Source organism: Marmota flaviventris, chromosome 1 (assembly GCF_047511675.1).
Source record: "Marmota flaviventris isolate mMarFla1 chromosome 1, mMarFla1.hap1, whole genome shotgun sequence".
Taxonomy (NCBI): Eukaryota; Metazoa; Chordata; class Mammalia; order Rodentia; family Sciuridae; genus Marmota; species Marmota flaviventris.
In genome coordinates this window covers 177,149,110-177,166,612 of record NC_092498.1, presented here as the reverse complement: position 1 = coordinate 177,166,612, position 17,503 = coordinate 177,149,110, and the positions used below count along the sequence as shown (strand labels likewise).

General features: G+C 42.5%; 1 protein-coding gene and 1 pseudogene across 1 annotated transcript; both read right to left on the bottom strand.

Moving 5' to 3' along the window:
- The window catches only part of LOC117794859 (biotinidase-like), a 38,095-nt pseudogene extending 22,118 nt beyond the window's left edge, over positions 1–15,977 (bottom strand).
- Positions 2,587–5,043, bottom strand: LOC139701366 (biotinidase-like). Its single transcript, XM_071619348.1, has one exon. It carries the CDS (start codon positions 4,878–4,880, stop codon positions 4,233–4,235), a length of 648 nt encoding a protein of 215 aa, XP_071475449.1. The 5' UTR covers positions 4,881–5,043; the 3' UTR covers positions 2,587–4,232.
- Positions 15,978–17,503: the final 1,526 nt, after the last annotated feature.

The following is a 17,503-nucleotide window of genomic DNA, read 5'->3' as shown; positions in this document are numbered from 1 at the left end:
ACCTGAGTTGTTTTTTGTTGTTTAAAATAATTTTTTTAATTTGTTCTTTTTAGTTATATACATGACAGTAGAATGTATTTTGACATATCATACATAGAGTATAACTTCCTATTCTTGAGGTTGTACACAATGTGGAGTTATACCAGTGGTATATTCACATATGAACATAATAAAGTTATGCTCATTCTACTGTCTTTCCCATTCCCGTTCCCTTTCTCTTTCTCTCTCTTCCCTCTGTCCAATCTGATGAACCTCCACTCCTCCCTCCTCACCACCTAATGTGAGTCAGCATCCGAATATCAGAACAATCGGCCTTTGGGATTGGTTTATTTCACTTAGCATGATAGTCTCCAGTTATATATTCATGAGTTTTTGAAATTTGCAAAGATATCAATAATTGGATCAACAATTTTCAAAGAATTAACACCCCTACAGTTATATCTTAAAATCACACTGTACATAATTTAGCACTTTTTAATTTTTCAGGAATCACTTTAAAATCTTTTAAGTTCTTGCAGCTCCATTGTATGAATTTCATACTCAGAGAAAATGTAAAATTCTGGTCATCCACACCATCTAGGGTATAAGCGAGAAAGGTGGTATCTTTGCTTTTAGCAGAGTGGTTATCTTCAGATAACATATTAGAACCCTAGGGTGACAGACTTGAGACTCATGTGAAGATTAGAAACCACATCTTGTCTTGGGGTGATTTGTTATGTGGGAATGGACAATAGAAGGCTTGACAAGGACATAAGGCTGAAGCAGGGAGAGTGGGCCCTCCTCTGCAGGAATAGCAGCCTCCACAGCAGTCCTCAAGCACCTCCATGCCACTTCTAGGCCTTTTTGCACAATACGACATTTTAGACTATTCTAACTTCATTTCTATCTATCTTGCCATTTGTAAAGCAATTTTGTTGACAAACCGTGTGTTCCTTCTGTGATAATGTGAGCAGTTCTGAGTTTCACTGGGCATCAGGGTTACAGCTCATCACTGCCCCTCACCTCACAAGCTCCCAGCCAGCCCTCTTGTTAGCTGGTCTGAAATCAGGTGCCTGCTTCTAGTCCAGGGTACGGTGGCCAGAGGGTAGGTAAGGAATGGCCAGGTGCATTTCCCCTCAGCTGGGGCTATGTACAGTCTGGCCTTCTAGAGAGGCTGGCCAGTGCTGGGACTGGACAGTCTGTTAGAGGACATAGTTTTTACTTGATAGGGAGCAGGTATTTTAAGTGCAGCATAATGCAGCTCACTGTGGCTCTCACTTCCTTTGTGAGAAAAATTGAGAACCAGGCACAGCTGCACCTAATCAGAAACCACACGGACTAAGCTCCTTCCCCAAGTCTGATTCAACCAAAAATACACTTCATTTCCTGCCTCTGTGTTATGGTCAAGATTACCATTTGCTTCCTGAATTTTAGACTCACAGTTCACAAAAGCATGTCACAACCGTTAGTCATTATTTCAGTATATTTTTTTCCATGAAAATTACTTTATTCATTTTCCACTGTCCTGCACTTTGTTCTGCCATCTGGCAACCACTTCTTTCACTTATAAAAATTACTGTGTACCACCATTATTTGATTTCCCCCTTATTTCAGTTTCATGAGCAGTTCATTATCAATCATCAGGAGAAAACAACTTTAGAGACCACCCAGTCACCTTGCAATCCCAGTAATTTGTGATGCTGAGGCAGGAGGATCTTAAGTTCAAGAGCATCCTCAGCAACTTAGTGAGAACCTCAACAATTTAGTGAGGCCATCTCAGAATAGAGAGCATGAGAGGAGAAAGGGGAAAAAAAGCTCAGAGAAGGTGTGTGAACTTTGGGTGGAATATGGATCCAGCAAATGCTTACAAGTTTCTTATTGAGTAGAGTAGTTCCACCAAATCTGTATTTAGGAGTGGCTTTTCTCAGGCTGAACAGAATCATCTTGACATAAAGCATTGATATGCATTTTTTAAATATTTGGGTCTCCCTAGGGTCTGGGGCAGGGAAGCAGAATAGACTTGGACTACCACATCCGGCCTGCCAGCTCACTTTTTCTGGCAAAGTCTGCACTGGGAGGGCAAGGGGGACAGTCATCTGTGGGAGAGGTCCTGCTCCTGCTCCTGCTCCAGGGGAACTTCCCAGGGCACAGGGATCTCAAGGCTTCCTTAGGAATTCTGAGTCATGCTGCTTATTTCCTGAAAATGTGACTCATTCCCAGCATTTTCAAGGGAGCAGTGAGTTAGCAGGGGCTGGGGACGGCTTTGCTTCTTTCCCAGTTGGCATAGTCCATATGCATTCTGCACATGAGCAAAGAGGACACAAGAAGGTTTAAGTAAGTTGTCAAGGTCTACCCAGTGAAGACTGAACAGAGAGGCCATGTATTTAAACCCTGTCAGACTGATAGTATCCATGCTCTTAATTGTCCAAAAACCAGATGAGGGTTTGGAAGACTACACAGCCAGAGAATGGGGAGAGAAATTCATATTTTATGTAAGTCTGTGTTTTTCTAGCATACACTCTTTTGTTGTTGCACCAGGATTGAACACAGGGGCTCTCAAAAATTGAGCCAATCCCCAGCCCTTTTTTTTTTTTTTTTTTTTTTTTTTTTTTTTTTTTTTGAGACAGGGTCTTACTAAGTTGCTGAGGCTGGCTTTGAACTTGTTATCCTTCTGCCCCAAGCTGCTGGGATTACAACTGTGTGCCATCACACCCAGATCTAGCATATACTTTTTTTTTTTTTCAGTTGTAGTGGACACCTTTGTTTTTATGTGGTGCTGAAAATCGAACCCAGTGCCTCACATGTGCAAGGCAAATGCTGTACCACTGAGCCACAACCTCAGCTCCCATGTACTGTTTTAATAAACAACAACAACAAAAAGAGATAAAACTAAATAGCTACAACATTTAAGAGGCAAATAAGACTAATCATCCATTCTGCACTTAAAATTTTATCTGCAACAGTTATGAGGCACAGAATAAAAATCCTTTAAAAATGCCTTTGAAACACTGCTTACAAATCATATAGAAATCAATGGCCTAAAAATGTCTTCACCATACTGAATATAATTTTGCATCTAGAACTAATATCCTGTGAAGCCCCTCTGCAGCTTCATGGGCACTCCAAAACCACCTGCTGAATGACTAAATGCTTGACCAAAGTGGGCTTACCTCCGGGGCAGTTCCTGACACTTAAATTTATGGGGTGCTTTGCCTCCCTGCAAAGGAGACACCCTCTGTGGGACTGCAAACAAATGGAATTATACCAGTGTCACTGTGTCCTGCACAGTTGAACAGCTTTCCCAAAGCTAACATGCAATTTAAGAAGGCCCCTGGAATCCCTGGATGAGATGTGCTGTGTGCTGTACAGAAAAATTGTTACTCATTCCTCCCCCTCACTGCGCCTCTCTTCAACATTTTCCATTCCCCACCCCAGAGTGCTGCACTTTCTCTCCAGTTATTCCAAGTTCTGCCTACACATTCATTTACTGACAGAAAAGCAGACGAGAGGAAAACTTTTCTATTTTAAAAAGCGGTTTCCAGTTCTGTGTTTCTGATGTTGCTGATGGCTCTGGCATTGCCATTTCATCTGGATAGAGTTCAGCTGACCAGAACAAAAAAGGTCCCCACAGCAGCCCTCTCTTGCTCTTGAGAGTTTGTTTCTTATTTTAGAGAACATTCAAAGCTTGTGAAATATTTACACATCTGTGTGTCACTTGATTAAATAAAATATCAACTGACGTTTATTTTTTGTTTTGGCTCTTAAAACCAATTGTGTACTGAGAGATGTGCTAGAGGAAGACGTGGCTTGAAAAGACAAATGTTAATAGAAAATACCAGGGGCTGGGGTTGTGGCTCAGTGGTAGAGCACTTGCATAGCATGTGTGAGGCACTAGGTTCGGTCTCTGGCACCACATAAAAATAAAAAAACAAATAAAATAAAGGTATTGTGTCCATCTACAACTAAAAAAAAAATTAGAAAATACCAGAAAACATCTCAAGCACTGACGTGTAGGAGGAAGAAGGGAACCTGCCTCTCCCACCTCTTCCCACAGTTCCCAGGTAGGATCTGGTGCCCCATAAGTGGGTGGCAACCCCCAGGGGGAGGTGTTCCTATGTACATGCTCTGCGGCCTGTGGAGGGGCGGGGCTGCCATGTGACAGCCAGCGCCCACTCACAAATCACACACTTGTCCTAGTTCTTCTCATACAACCGCCCATAGAGAACCACTGTCACCAGACCAGAGGACAGTCCTCACTTCTTCAGGAAAGAGTGGTCATTCTCCCAGCCAAGCTGGTCAGAAGATTCCAGGGTCATCCCTGAGGTCAGAAACAGAGGAAAGATATAGGAAGTGCTGAAGTTGCCCCACAGGTGAAACTCCAATATCCCAATGGCCTCTGTGATCTCCTGCCCACAGGTGTGGACGCCAAGACCCCCACACTTGACCAGGGCGCACACTTGGATGTAGTAAGTGCCATTCACAGTGTGGAAGCCATCAAAGACCCCCAGGGTATACATCTCTTGGGACAGGGTGGGCCTGTCATATAGCAAATGGCAGCAGAGGCTGTTGGAACAGACTTGGAGATAGCCTTCCTTTCCCCAGATGGGGACCAGGGTAAAGTTGTCATACATCATCTCAGAGTGAAAGGTGGGAGGATCATCCATGTTCCACCTGGCAGCTTTGCAATGGACTTCCTGAGCATCCTTCTCACAATATGGCTCACCTGACACGATTTTTAAAAACCTACTGTGGGAAGGGTCTGTTTTACCTGTTGTGTTCTCCGTACCAGCAAAACCCAGTGGATTTTTGGCTACCTGGGCAATGATAAGGTGACTTTTGGGGCTTTCCATGTCATGGTACCAGAAGGACTTGAGAGGGGTGTGTATGTCACTCCCTGTCATCCCCAGAGATGGGTGGTGGATGTTGGCTGCCAGGACATTGACACCAAAGGCCAAATGGCAAAGGCTTTCTGAATCTTGATGGCCGCCAAGAGCAGGAGCTAGTTCATCCAGGCACTCGGGTACACCACGTGCTTCACCTCGGGGTCTCTCAGCAGTCTGACGGCAGGGTCGAAGAACAGTATGTCAAAGCAGGTGAAGATGCCAAACCTGCCAGCAAAGGTGGTATCGAAAGTGACGTGATCCACTTCAAGAGGGGTATCAAAAGCTGCCTCGAAGTAGAGATTGTGTTTTCAGTAGCGGTCAACAAGGGTTCCATTATTGCTGAAAATGACATTTGTGTTAAACTGGTATCTCCCATCATTTGGGCACCCTGGGTCATTGCTATGACATGGCTATTTTGTCCCAAGGTTGGCCACTAAGAACATCTCTCCCTTGATGGCCATGTAACTGAGGCACTGGAGGACCTTGGAAGGGTGGGCGGAAAAGAGCATAAATGTGGATTTTAAATATTCTGCCTTTTATCTCATATTTTTAATAAAAAATTCTTCTTTGGGTCCATAATATATAACAGCTCTCATAAGTCAATAGAAAAAAAATCACCACTGAAAACATGCAAAGGAGATGAACAGGTGATTCAGGAAGAACAAAATAAATGGCCAAGAAATAGCTGAAAAGAAGCTGAACCACATGAGTTACAGGGAAATGCAAATTAAAATAACAATGAGATATTTTTCACCTTCAGTAGATTGGCAAAAATTCTAAAAGTCATACTATTTGCACTGACCAAAGGATGGGAAAACGGGCCTTACTATTATTGGGGATGGAAAGTGAAAAACCTCTTTAGGGAGAAGTTTGATACTTTTTTTTTTTTAACATAATACCTTTATTTATTTATTTATTTATTTTTATGTGGCTGAGTATTGAACCCAGTGCCTCACACGTGCTAGGCAAGTGCTCTGCCACTGAACCACAGCCCTAGCCCAATTTGGTACTCTTTAATTTAAAATTTGCACAGCCTTCAAGACATGTCATTTCTAGGAATTTTATCTTACAGAAAAACTTCTATATGCTTACAAAAACTTTTACCTTTTTACTTCTATTTGGCTTGTTTAATAAGTTTATGTTCATGTATTTCTTGTGTAGATAATAAATGGAAAGATTCATTGATGGAAAATGCCTAATACCACCAGACAGTCTTTTAGCTGAATGAATATATGGCACATGGAATTTGGGTTTGATTTTTCAGGTCCTTGGGTCTCCTTTAGATCTCAGTTAGCATGCTTGGCTTTCGGGTGCTAGCTTGGTTCATCTCCCCATGCCCTCAGCCTGCTGAAGAGGAAGACTAAGGTCCTCACGTAACTCTGTGTCATTGAAACAGTGGGGCTCCAGGCACAGGTTCCACTTGAATAGCTGGGGGAGATGGCATGAAGTCCAAAAATGGGTAAATGGACGTTCTTGTGAAGTTGAAGCTGTGGATGCCATCTTCTGGAAACACTATGATCTGCACGCCCTGCAAGTCAGAACAGCACAGTGTAGTCTGGTATCAGACATCGAGAAGCACCACTTCATTCATTAGCTCACACCCTGGGCAACCACCGAGGCGTTAACTGTACCAGAGCCAGAGATACAGAGCTGGTGGCTGGACTTTCATCAGGGATCCTAGTGCTGGGGATGCTGGCTTGCTTAGTCCAACCCTAAAGGCACAAAGACAAAGTCCTCCAGGAACATGCATCATTTGTGCCTGAGTGTGTCAGGGAAGGAGGGTGAGTAAGCTGCTGAAGGAGCAGAATTTTACTCGGCAGGCCATTAGAAGGGGTCTGGAGTACTCAGTGGTGAAATAGGAGGTGGAGCTAATTACAAAGGGCCTCAAACTTTGGACCCATTAACAGATGAGGTGCCTCTCTACTCCAGTAGTTCTCAACTTCATTCTGTTCTAAATCAGTCAGGGAACTGGGTTTGTTTTGTTTTGTTTTTGGTATTAGGGAATAAACCCAGGAGTGTTTAACCACTGAGCCACATCCCAGCCCTTGTTATTTTTTGAGACAGGGTCTCACTAAGTTACTATGGGGCCTTGCTAAGTTGCTGAGGCTGGCTTTGAACTAGTGATCCTCCTGTCTCAGCCTCCCTAGTCACTGGGATTACAAGTAGTTGGGGAACTTCTGAAAAACCAGTGATCCTGGGGCCTGCCCCTAAAAAGTCTGATTCAATTAACTATGGATGGGGTCCTGGCAACAGCGTTTGTTTAAAGGACCCCCAGGTGATTCTAATGTGCAGCCAAGGTTGGGACCAATGGGTAAGAGTCAAGTGTGTTGATTTCAACATGGAAATGAGGACTCACTTGAAATCTCAGTTCCCAACTGGGAATTAGTAGGCTCACATTAAGACTCTGGCACCTTACAGGCCTTCTCCCACACCTGGGGGCACCCTGAGTTCCCTGTGATGTCTGCAGCAACCTAACAAAATACAAACGGGTCAACCCTCAGCTCTCAGCACCAGGGCCTCATTCTGCTGTTGCTCTCCATTCACATGGATTAAAACATCAAGCCTAGGACTGGGGCTGGGGCTCAGCAGTAGAGCACTCACCTAGCACGTGCGAGGCCCTGGGTTCAATCCTCAGCACCACATAAAAATAAATAAGTAAAATAAAGGTATTGTGTCTAACTAAAAAATAAGTAAAAAATAAAAATAAAAACATCAAGCCTAGAACACAGCCCCTGTGCAGAAGGTGGACAAGGTTGGTGGTTCTAGAAGGTGTGAAAATCTAACACAGCAAGCAAGTCTGAGACACTTATTTCTGAAGTGCACTGGAAACTCTGTTTTGTTTTCTGGTTATAAAAGCTTCAAAGTTTAACTGTAGAGAATTCAGAAAACAGAAAAATGAAGAATTTACAACCCTAGCCAGGGGCAGTGGTGCACACTTGTAATCCCAGTGACTCAGGAGGCTGAGGCAGGAAGCTAACAAGTTCAGGAACAGCCTGGGCAATTTAGTGAGACCCTATCTAAACAAAAAGCATGTGTGTGTGTACACACATATCTCCATATCCATTTGTAATGCCCACATTAAGAGGACACCATACTTCCTCCTTTGTTATTGGATATTTGAATTGTTTCCAACTTTTTATGATAAAAAGAAAACTCTGGTGACCATCTGCATACAGCATACTCAAAACATTTACTTAATGAGGTTTGTACACAAGTCTTAGAATCCTTGAATGTTTCTTTTTTTTTTAAGTTTTTGCATTTTTTAACATTTTTTAGTTGTAGTTGAACACAATACCTTTATTTTGCTTATTTATTTTTATGTGGTGCTGAGGATCGAACCCAGGGTCTCTCACATGCGAGGTGAGCGCTCTACCATTGAGCCACAACCCCAGCCCAAATCCTTCAATGTTTCTTTAGAATGAAGTTTTATAAGTTAAATTTCTGGGTTAAAGAGTATGAAAAATTATATTTTTTTCCTTTTTGGTGCTGTAGATCAAACCCAAGGCCTTTCACGTGCAAGGCAAGCCCTCTGCTACTAAGCTATATCCCCAGTCCCAATTTTAAGTTTTTACCAACACACATTGTCAAATAGCTTTCCAGAAAGGTTACACTAAGGTATAAGACCTGCAGCACAGTGAGACTGGCCATACCCTACCAGTTGATTGTATAAAGAAAAATTACTGCAATTTTAGAAGTAAAGCAAGATGAAGAATGAGTGCTTTTCCAAATTATACTGGAGTATTGATTAACAGGATCACTTAAGGCTTATTTATCTAGAGAATATACCACTATTATTTAAAAAATGACCCCAGGGACTGGGGTTGTGGCTCAGTGGTAGAGTGCTTACCTAGTATGTGTGAGGCCCTGGGTTCTATCCTCGGCACTACATAAAAAGATAAATAAAACAAAGGTATTGTGTTCATCTACAACTAAAAAAAAAAAAAAAAGTTTTTAAAAAGATGATCCCAGCAGCTAAGGCTGTGGCTTAGTGGTACAGCGCTTGCCTGGCTGTGTGTGAGGCACTGCCAGCACCCCATATACATAAGTATAATAAAAGTCTACCAACAACTAAAAAAACAATATTTTTTAAAAGATCATCCCAAAGATTACAATTGTGTTGTCCTATATGATTTTAGTCAGTTTTGTATCTATTAGCAGATTCATTTCACTATTCCATGGGCTGCTGATAGATACATTTTCATTCCTTATATTCTCCTTTGAACTAGCTTTACCATGTTACTGGTTACTTCATTAGTTAATGAGTTAAATAAATACTTTGTTCATTTATATTTGTAGGCATGCTTTCACTGGCCATGGTGGCACACATCTGTAATCCCAGCAACTCAGGAGGCTGAGGCATATTTGAGGCCAGTCTCTGCAACTTAGTAAGATCCTTTCTCAAAATAAAAATAAGGACTAGGAACTTAGCTCAGTGGTAGAGCACCCCTGGGTTCAATCCCCTGTACCAAAAAAAAAAAAAGGTCATACTTTAACTTTTTGAAATTTATGTGTAAACAGATATTTTCCTTAATGCAAATCAAAATTTTGAGAGCACTGGATGGTTCCTTATGGATTTTTATACATATTAGATTAATACAAAAATTAAATTGCAATCCCTGAGTACACAGCAGCCAGGAATGAGGCTAGGAACTAAGCCTGAGCTGGGCAGAACTTTGGGTCTGATGTGACAAGCTGTCAGCACTCCTGATGAACATCACCAGCCATTTTCTGATGATAGACTTTGCTGAGATCAAGAATTCCCTCTAAGGAATGAAGGAAGGTCACCAACCCAAGTGCCTGACCAGCTAATCATCTGTAAACTCCTATTTCCCCGAGTGCCTCCGCGAAGAGAGCAACACTTCAGTTGGCTTGTTTAGGAACCTGTGCCCTTAAAGCAAATCTGATGGACAACTCTGACACATGCTCCCCATCAGTTTGTCTAAGCAGCTGCTTTAACACACGCAGCCATGTAGAGCAGCTGAGCAACCAGTGAGCACCAAAGGGATCCTCTGATAGCTCCATCCCCGCCCCTGGACCACTAATAATGCAATGGTGCCTTGCAGCCTGTGCAGTCTCCTCAAAACCATGGCACCAGTTTCCATTAAAACTGGAAAGCTGGGGAATCCTACTCACAATCTCTGGGATTCAGTGTTGCATCTACTGAATGTCCCAGGACGGTCTTGGGAACAGGATGGAGAAGTAAGAGAGGGTGAAACTGAGGTGCTAGACTCAGTGCAGTGGAGCAAACACCTCCACCCAAGGAATGCTGCCCTTGACTGGATCGGGGGCAGCAGGTCGTCTGTGGGCATGGCTGGGATTTTTTTTTTTTTTTACACTGACTTCAGCAGAGACATAAATGAGGTATGTACCAAATGTGTGAATGACGTGCAGGAAACTGATATGTGGGAGGTCAAGTAAAGATCCCTAAATCACCCTCAGGCTGGAATGATGACATTTAATGACATTAGTGTGAAGGCTTGCTCTTGTGCTCAATCAGCTTCCTAAGTACAGGAAGTAATGGCAGCACATGTGTCTGTGTGAGAGAAGGGCACCGGAGTTTTAGTTGACAGCAAGAGCTCTTTGAATCCACAGAGAGAAACCACTGCCAAGTTTGCAGGGGACAAGGTCTGGAATGAGGAAGGTGAGAGTGTCCTGCAGCCTGCACTGTCAGCCAGCACCTGGAGAGCAGCACACAGCTGTGAGCACAGGGCTGGAGACGGAAGCCCCCAAGGAACTGGGAATAACAGCCTGGGGGTAAGATTCTGGGGGCCGTTGCAGCCAGTCTCAAAAGATGGCACTGTGGTAAGGGACTTGGGCTCTTCTCTTAGCTCCAGGACAGAACTGTGGTAGCCATTATAGTGCTACTCACTGAAAGGAAGGCCTATCCAGAAGTTCCCACCACTGGACGAGTGGACCTACGAACAGTGTGTTCTGGGCCCCTGAAGGTGTTCAAGGAGAAACGAGTCAGTTGGGACAAAAAGCAGTGTGTCACCCATCAGAAGCTCCCTTCCTATATCAGCTATGTGTACATACACATACATATCCTGTGTGTGTTATAGCACAGGAGTTTACTTCCCCTGGAGGCAGAGCAGGACCTTCTGAAGCAGCAGAACTTGTCCAGGGTTAAAGCCCAATCTCCTCTGATTATGGGTTTCCCAGAAGGGAATTGCTCACTTCTGACACTGACATTCCCCTCTGCCCTACGGGGCACCTCTCCTCCATCCTCAGGCTTCCTGGCAGGAGAGGAATGAGGCCAAGCAGTAAGCCATTACAAAGGCTGGCACTGACCTGCCATTTGTCTTGGAGTGAGCTCTGTCTGGGCGAAGGTCTCTGACTGTTCAGTCTGGCATAAGAGATGAAGTGAGCCCCAGATAATCTGCAGGCATCAAGTGGCAGTTCTTTGGACATTTGACTATTTCAGGTGATCTGTGAAAGCCTCATAGTGTGGGAGTTCATTATAGTCGGCAGTTTTCAAATTTTTCTGCATAAGAGAATCCCCAGGGAGCCTTAAAAAAATATTTCCCAGTGCCCCGGTGGTACATGCCAGCTCCTCATGAGGTGAAAAGATCATAAGTTGAAGACCTGTACAACTTAGTGAGATTCTGTCTCAAAAAATTTTTAAAAATTGGCAGGAGTAGGGGGTTGGACTGAGGATACAGCTCAGTGGTAAAGCACCCCAGGTTCAATCCCCCAGTACTGAAAATTTTTTTAAAATAAATAAAATGCCCAGATCATACCCCATCCAGACCAATTATATAGCAGATTCTCAGGAGCCCAGGCACCCACATTTGTTAACAACTGGCCCAGGCATTCCTGTGCACAGCCATATGGAGAATCTGTAACTGAGCCTAGAGCTTCTCAAATTTGAGGGACAAAAGCATCGCCTGAGGATCTTGCTAAAATGCAGATTCTGATTTGGTGGGGCTTGAAATTCTGCATTTCTAACTGAGTGCTGCTGATGCCACCGGACCACGGACCATTCTCCAAATAGCAAGACTCTAGCCACCTACGTCAACTCAGGCTTACATGCTGAAATGATTTCCACAGAGATTATAGAAAGTGTAGGGCCACCCAGCCACTGCTCCAAGGTCAAAGCACACTTTGTTCTGTTCTGTGACAGGAGCCCAGGTAATAACTTCTTGCCTTCTGGGCTGCAGTCATCACTTGCTTTTCATAGATGTCGAGGTTCTGGTTCATGAGCTCCAAGGCCTGCTGGTGGGTAGTGAGAGCTAGAGGGTTGGGACTCAGGACTGAGTGGTGCTCATAAAGGGCTGCCATGTAATATTAAGCCCCTGGACTCCCAGGGCATCAACATAACAGACGAAGAAGAAAAGAGCAAGTTTCCTACTGGCTCCAGACAAGATACAGGCCGTAAATCTGGAATGTAATGGGGCAAGGGAAAAACAGCTGAGTACGGAATCCTGCCAAGAATCTAACGTTTGCAGCTGTGATTTATTAGTCCCAGCAATTAAACTCACTCACATGATACTGTAGCTCAAAGAGTTTGTTTCATGTTCCTGAGGAGCGTGTTTCTTTCCAAACACGTACCAAGCTACGTTTAAAATGGCTCTGTGTTCACAATCTCATTTTAGAACATTTCCAAAACAGACTTGATGTTTGCCATGATTTTCTTACCCAGTGTTCAGCAAGGCTGTAATGGGTCACTACTTTCCTAGCTGTGCAGTTAAATTTTAAGCAATAGTAATTATTCTGTTTATTGGATATAACTCTGATGTATTTCATACTCCACCTCCTGCCCTCTGTGTACACACACACACACACACACACACAGTCAAATATCTATACCAGCTATGATTGTCATGATGATCCTAATAATACAGCTCTGCTTTCCTAGCTGTAAAAACCAGAAAGATTAAAATTCTCCCTTTGGTTAGTAATGAATACAATGGAAAATGCTCCCTTTAATCAGCACAACATTCTTTATTTGAGGCCAAGAAACAGCAGACTTCTACTTAAATGCCACTTGTACTCTCTGTTATGGATAGGCAAAAAGCAAAAAGCAGTCTCCTAATCAAAGCACAGCTTTGTTTTCCTCCTTGACTTAAGAAATGCTATCATACATACTCACTTGGAAATAAAATCCTTTTTTTAAATGCAATGATCAAATAGAATTTTCTAGAAAATAGACTGGAATGTTCTAAGAGGTAAATTCCATATTGTAGTTCCTACCATAAGAGACCAGAAGTGAATGACACTTCTCTGTGTTTCCCCACTCCTCCAAGAATAGGAATGTTTACTTCTAATAGTGTGTGGTACTAAGCATTTTTAATTCTATCCTGAATTCTAGCCTGGCCTCCCAGCTCTAGCTCCTCCTTCCGCACACAGGTTGACCAGGTGGTGTGCCATGGCCAGACCACCTGCCCTATGGAGATGAGCTGGGGCTGACCAACTATTGCAGAATCCAAATTAAACATCAAGGTAACAAAGACAAATCAAGGAATCATACTGCTGTCCTTTAAAAAAAAATAACTCTTTGTCCAAATCTCAACTCCTAACTCTAGTGTTTGCAGTTGAGAACAAACTTCCTAGGTCATAAATTTTTTTTTTTTATTTTTTTGTCCAAAGTTCTAGAAACAAATTATTTTCAGCAATAGAATATGACTAGGGATCCTCATGCAGAATTCTTGCAAAATCTAATACTTCTCAGGATGAGAAGCATTCTCCCTCCCATCCCTGCCCCATCTCAAACTGTTACTTCTTTCCCCAGGGAATAAATGTACCATCCAAACACCAAATGCCAGCATTTGATGCCATTCATCTGGGACACTGTCAACAATGTTTTCGGATAAGAACAACGAGCCTTTGAGCAGTGTTTTTTAGTAGAAACAAAAGTATAATTGATAAGCTCTCTTATCTGAATTTTGTCTCTAAAGACAAGTAAGGATAATTTAAAATGCCTCAAAAATGTATTTTCTATTCCATCTCTACTCTCATAATGATGACTGTGGAGTGGCTCTGGAGAGAACTTTCATCTTCAAAGTTATATTGACAGTATTGTTAAAGTGGAAGGCTATGGCCCCACCAGGAGACATGGAAACTGAGGCTGGGGTGGAGGCAGGTCAAGAGTTCCTGGGGCTCAGAGTGACATTCCCCCTTTCTCAACTGACAGTTCTGAACCACTCATTTGGGGACACAAAACATTTAAGAAATTTGTAATCCAGCAGATGGGCACAGTGGTACATGCCTGCAATCTCAGCAACTTGGGAGACTGAGACAGGAAGATCATAAATTCAAGGCCAGCAAGTTTGTGAGACTCAGCAACATAGCAAGACCCTGTCTCAAAATGAAAAATAAATTTTTAAAAAGGGCTGGGGATGCAGCTTTGTGGTAAAGTGCCCCTGGATTCAATCCCCAGTACAAAAGAAAGAAATTTAAAAATCTGTAATCCAGGAACATAAGGAAACTACCAAACCAGTAAGATATCACATTTCTTTCTATTTTGAGAAAATGAAATTTATATTATTTACAAAGTGAGCCTGGTAGGAGAGCAGTAAGTGGCAATCTGTGCGAGAACAAAGGTAGGTTGATAATAAGAGGTTATGCAGATTTTAACCAGGTATTCAGGCTTGAAAGATGGCAAGCTTAATAAGTTAGGAGAGAATGAATAATTACAATAAAAATAGGTACAACAGTTTGCTCTTCCCAAAGAGCGGTGAACCAGGAGACATTTTAACTAGAGCTGCAATTGCTGACTTGCCCTTTATTTGGCATCATATATACGTCCCAAGGGAAAAAAAAAAAAAAAAAGAGCTGGGGCAAAGACTTTGAAGGGCTCAGCAGGCAACAAAAGTGGGGGCTGCTCAATTTTAAAGTGGCAGGATTGGAGGGGGCTGAGAAGACCCCCACATTTGACACAGGTTGCTCACAACAGTATGCACAGGTGGACTGGGGTGTCTGACTCCCAGGGAACAAGGAGCTCTGGAGTCAGAGAGGTTTTGGAAATCAAGCAAATTGACTGATCTTTAGTGATGGTTAGGACCTAGATCCTAAAGCAAATGGTGAACAGAGGTGTGCCTGGCCTGATAAGGCAGTACAAAGTCTCCTTTATTGAAAGGCATTTGACATAGGAGACTGAACTGCAGGGGGACCTGAATGGATGCATAATTGAGGTGACGATGTGCTTGTCCTGTGTGAGCATGCTCTGCTCTCTGAGATGGAGTCCTTGGCTAAAGGTGTCCTGAAACCCACTGCCAGGAAGTGGCAGGGCCAGGAGGGCACTTGTTTCAGACATCTGCAATACCTGGCTCTGAGCCAGGCCCAGGTGTAGGCATGAGGGGATACAGCAGTGAACAGGTTCCCTCACAGAGCTCAGTCTACCTAGGGTGAAACCAAGCGTGATCAGATAAACATATGTATGTCAGATGGTGACAAGCACAAAGCAGAAATAAAGGCAGAGAAGGAGTAGGGAGGGTGGAAGAATGGAAGGGGAAAATTCTAAACACTGAGTGGGAAAGGCCTTAATGAGACGGTGATGTTTGAGCAAAGATCTGAATGGAAGGCATTCAGGTTTCTGGAATAGGAGGTTCTGGCAGAGGGCCTGAGGCTGCAAGGACAGCAGTGAAGGTGGGGTCAAGGAAACTAGGTGAACAGTGAATGCCAAATGGAATCACAGAGAAGTAATAGGTCAGCCCACTGGCTTCCTAACCCCTCCCTGCATAGCCCTTGTCCTCCTCTAGATTGTCTCATTAGAAAAGCCAGTGAGAGCCAGAGAAAACCTAGGTCAATCACAGTACCTCCTCATAATCTTCTAATGACTCCCACTTTTCCTACAGAGTAAAAGCCAAGGTCCTTGCAACATGCCAACAGGAAGTATCCAGTGGATGGAAGTGATTGACAGGGTTGGAGAAAATGCTGGAATGGCATCTTTAGGTGAGCAACTGATGTTTGCAAAGCCTACAGCTCTGCTACTTGGTTCATAAGGAAAAGTTTTCCTCCAACACCAATCCTGATCAGGGAGGTTCTTTTGATCAAGGAAAAGAGAAATCAAAATTGAAATTACATAAAAATCTATTTCATAGATATTTGGTAACATGTCAATCACTAGATGTTTTTATATGTAAGGGACATTTTTCCCTACCTTGCTAAATGATTCATCTTGACAATTAGCTGTATTTCCTTCCAAGCCACACTGTTACAATGGTGTCTTTAGCAATAAAAGGATTATTAAGTCATTCTTAATAAGACAATTTCAGAGGCAGGTATATACATTTAAAACATTATATATAGACCTATTAATCTTTGTAATAAAAGATCTTGTCACACTTTACTTGCCAGGTAGAATAAAGGTTCCATGATTGGAAAGGGAAACAAGGAAAAGTAGCACAGGAAAGGTCAAATCCTGGAAAAACCCTGATGGACCTGCTAAGACATCAGGAACCTGCACAGTCTATGTGTAGCTGGCATGATGCCAAAAAAAAAAAAAAAAAACACTACAGTTTAATTTAAAAACTATTCTTAATGGGTGCAGTGGCTCCCAGAGGCTTGGGAAGCTGAGCCAGAAGGATCTGAGTTCAAAGCCAGCCTCAGCAACAGTGAGGCACTAAGCAACTCAGTGAGACCTTGTCTCTAAATAAAGTACAAAATAGGGCTGGGGATGTGGCTCAGGGGTTGAGTGCCCCTGAGTTCAATCCCTGGTACTCCTCCCCACAAAAAAAACTATTATAAATTTTGTGATTTCCTCATCTAAGTTCTTTTATATAGGAAATAATGTCCATCACCACCTAATTTACTTAATCTGAATGTATAGAAGAGACTTTTTATTTCCCAGAAAGCTTTATAACTGCCTCTTGTTTTCTGGTTTTCCCATCTGAATATGCTGGTCATGAGCTTGTCTGTAACAGGCCAGCTTGGACAGCTTTATTCAGACCCCTCCACCAGCAAGACTTTTGACATCAAAGTTGGAAAGGTCAAATGTGAAGACTTGGGTGACTGGTAACTGATGATGATGAAGTCAAAATCCAAGGCTGAGCACACAGGAACCATAAGTAAATTACCAAGCCACTGGATTGAACTAATAAATTGTGCTTTCACTTAAAAAAAAAAAATACAGCTTTTATCTTCAAAAAAAAAGAATGATGTACAGAAGTAACTTTGTACTATGCCTTTAAGGCTAATTTCTACTGCATTAACTAGAATAATTTATCTTAAACTAAATAAATAATCAAAGGATCTTGAAATAGTAACTTAAATATCCCTCTTCTCAAGTGGGAAATTATCTTCATAATTTAAGGAAAATAAAACTTTTCCTGGGCTGGGGAAGTAGCTCAGTGGTAAAGCACTTGCCTAGATGTGCAAGGCCCTAGGTTCAATCCCTCAAATTTCAAACATTTTCTTAAAATTCCAAGGTATTTTACCAAAGGTTTTTTTGCCCATGGTAATTGGATAAAAGTCATGGTCTTTTTCACATTATACAGACAGAACCCCAGCTATGTCAGCCAAGATTTCACAGGTTTGCTACTGCCACCCTGTGGTTCAACTGAGTATCGTAATTCCAAGTGGGTATTTTAAGAATCACAATAGCAGAGCAAATTTTTTGTTGTTCTTTTTGTTATACCCGACAGTACAGAGCACAGAGATTCTTAAGCAATAAATAGAAATTAAAAGAAGGAAAGGAGGAAAAA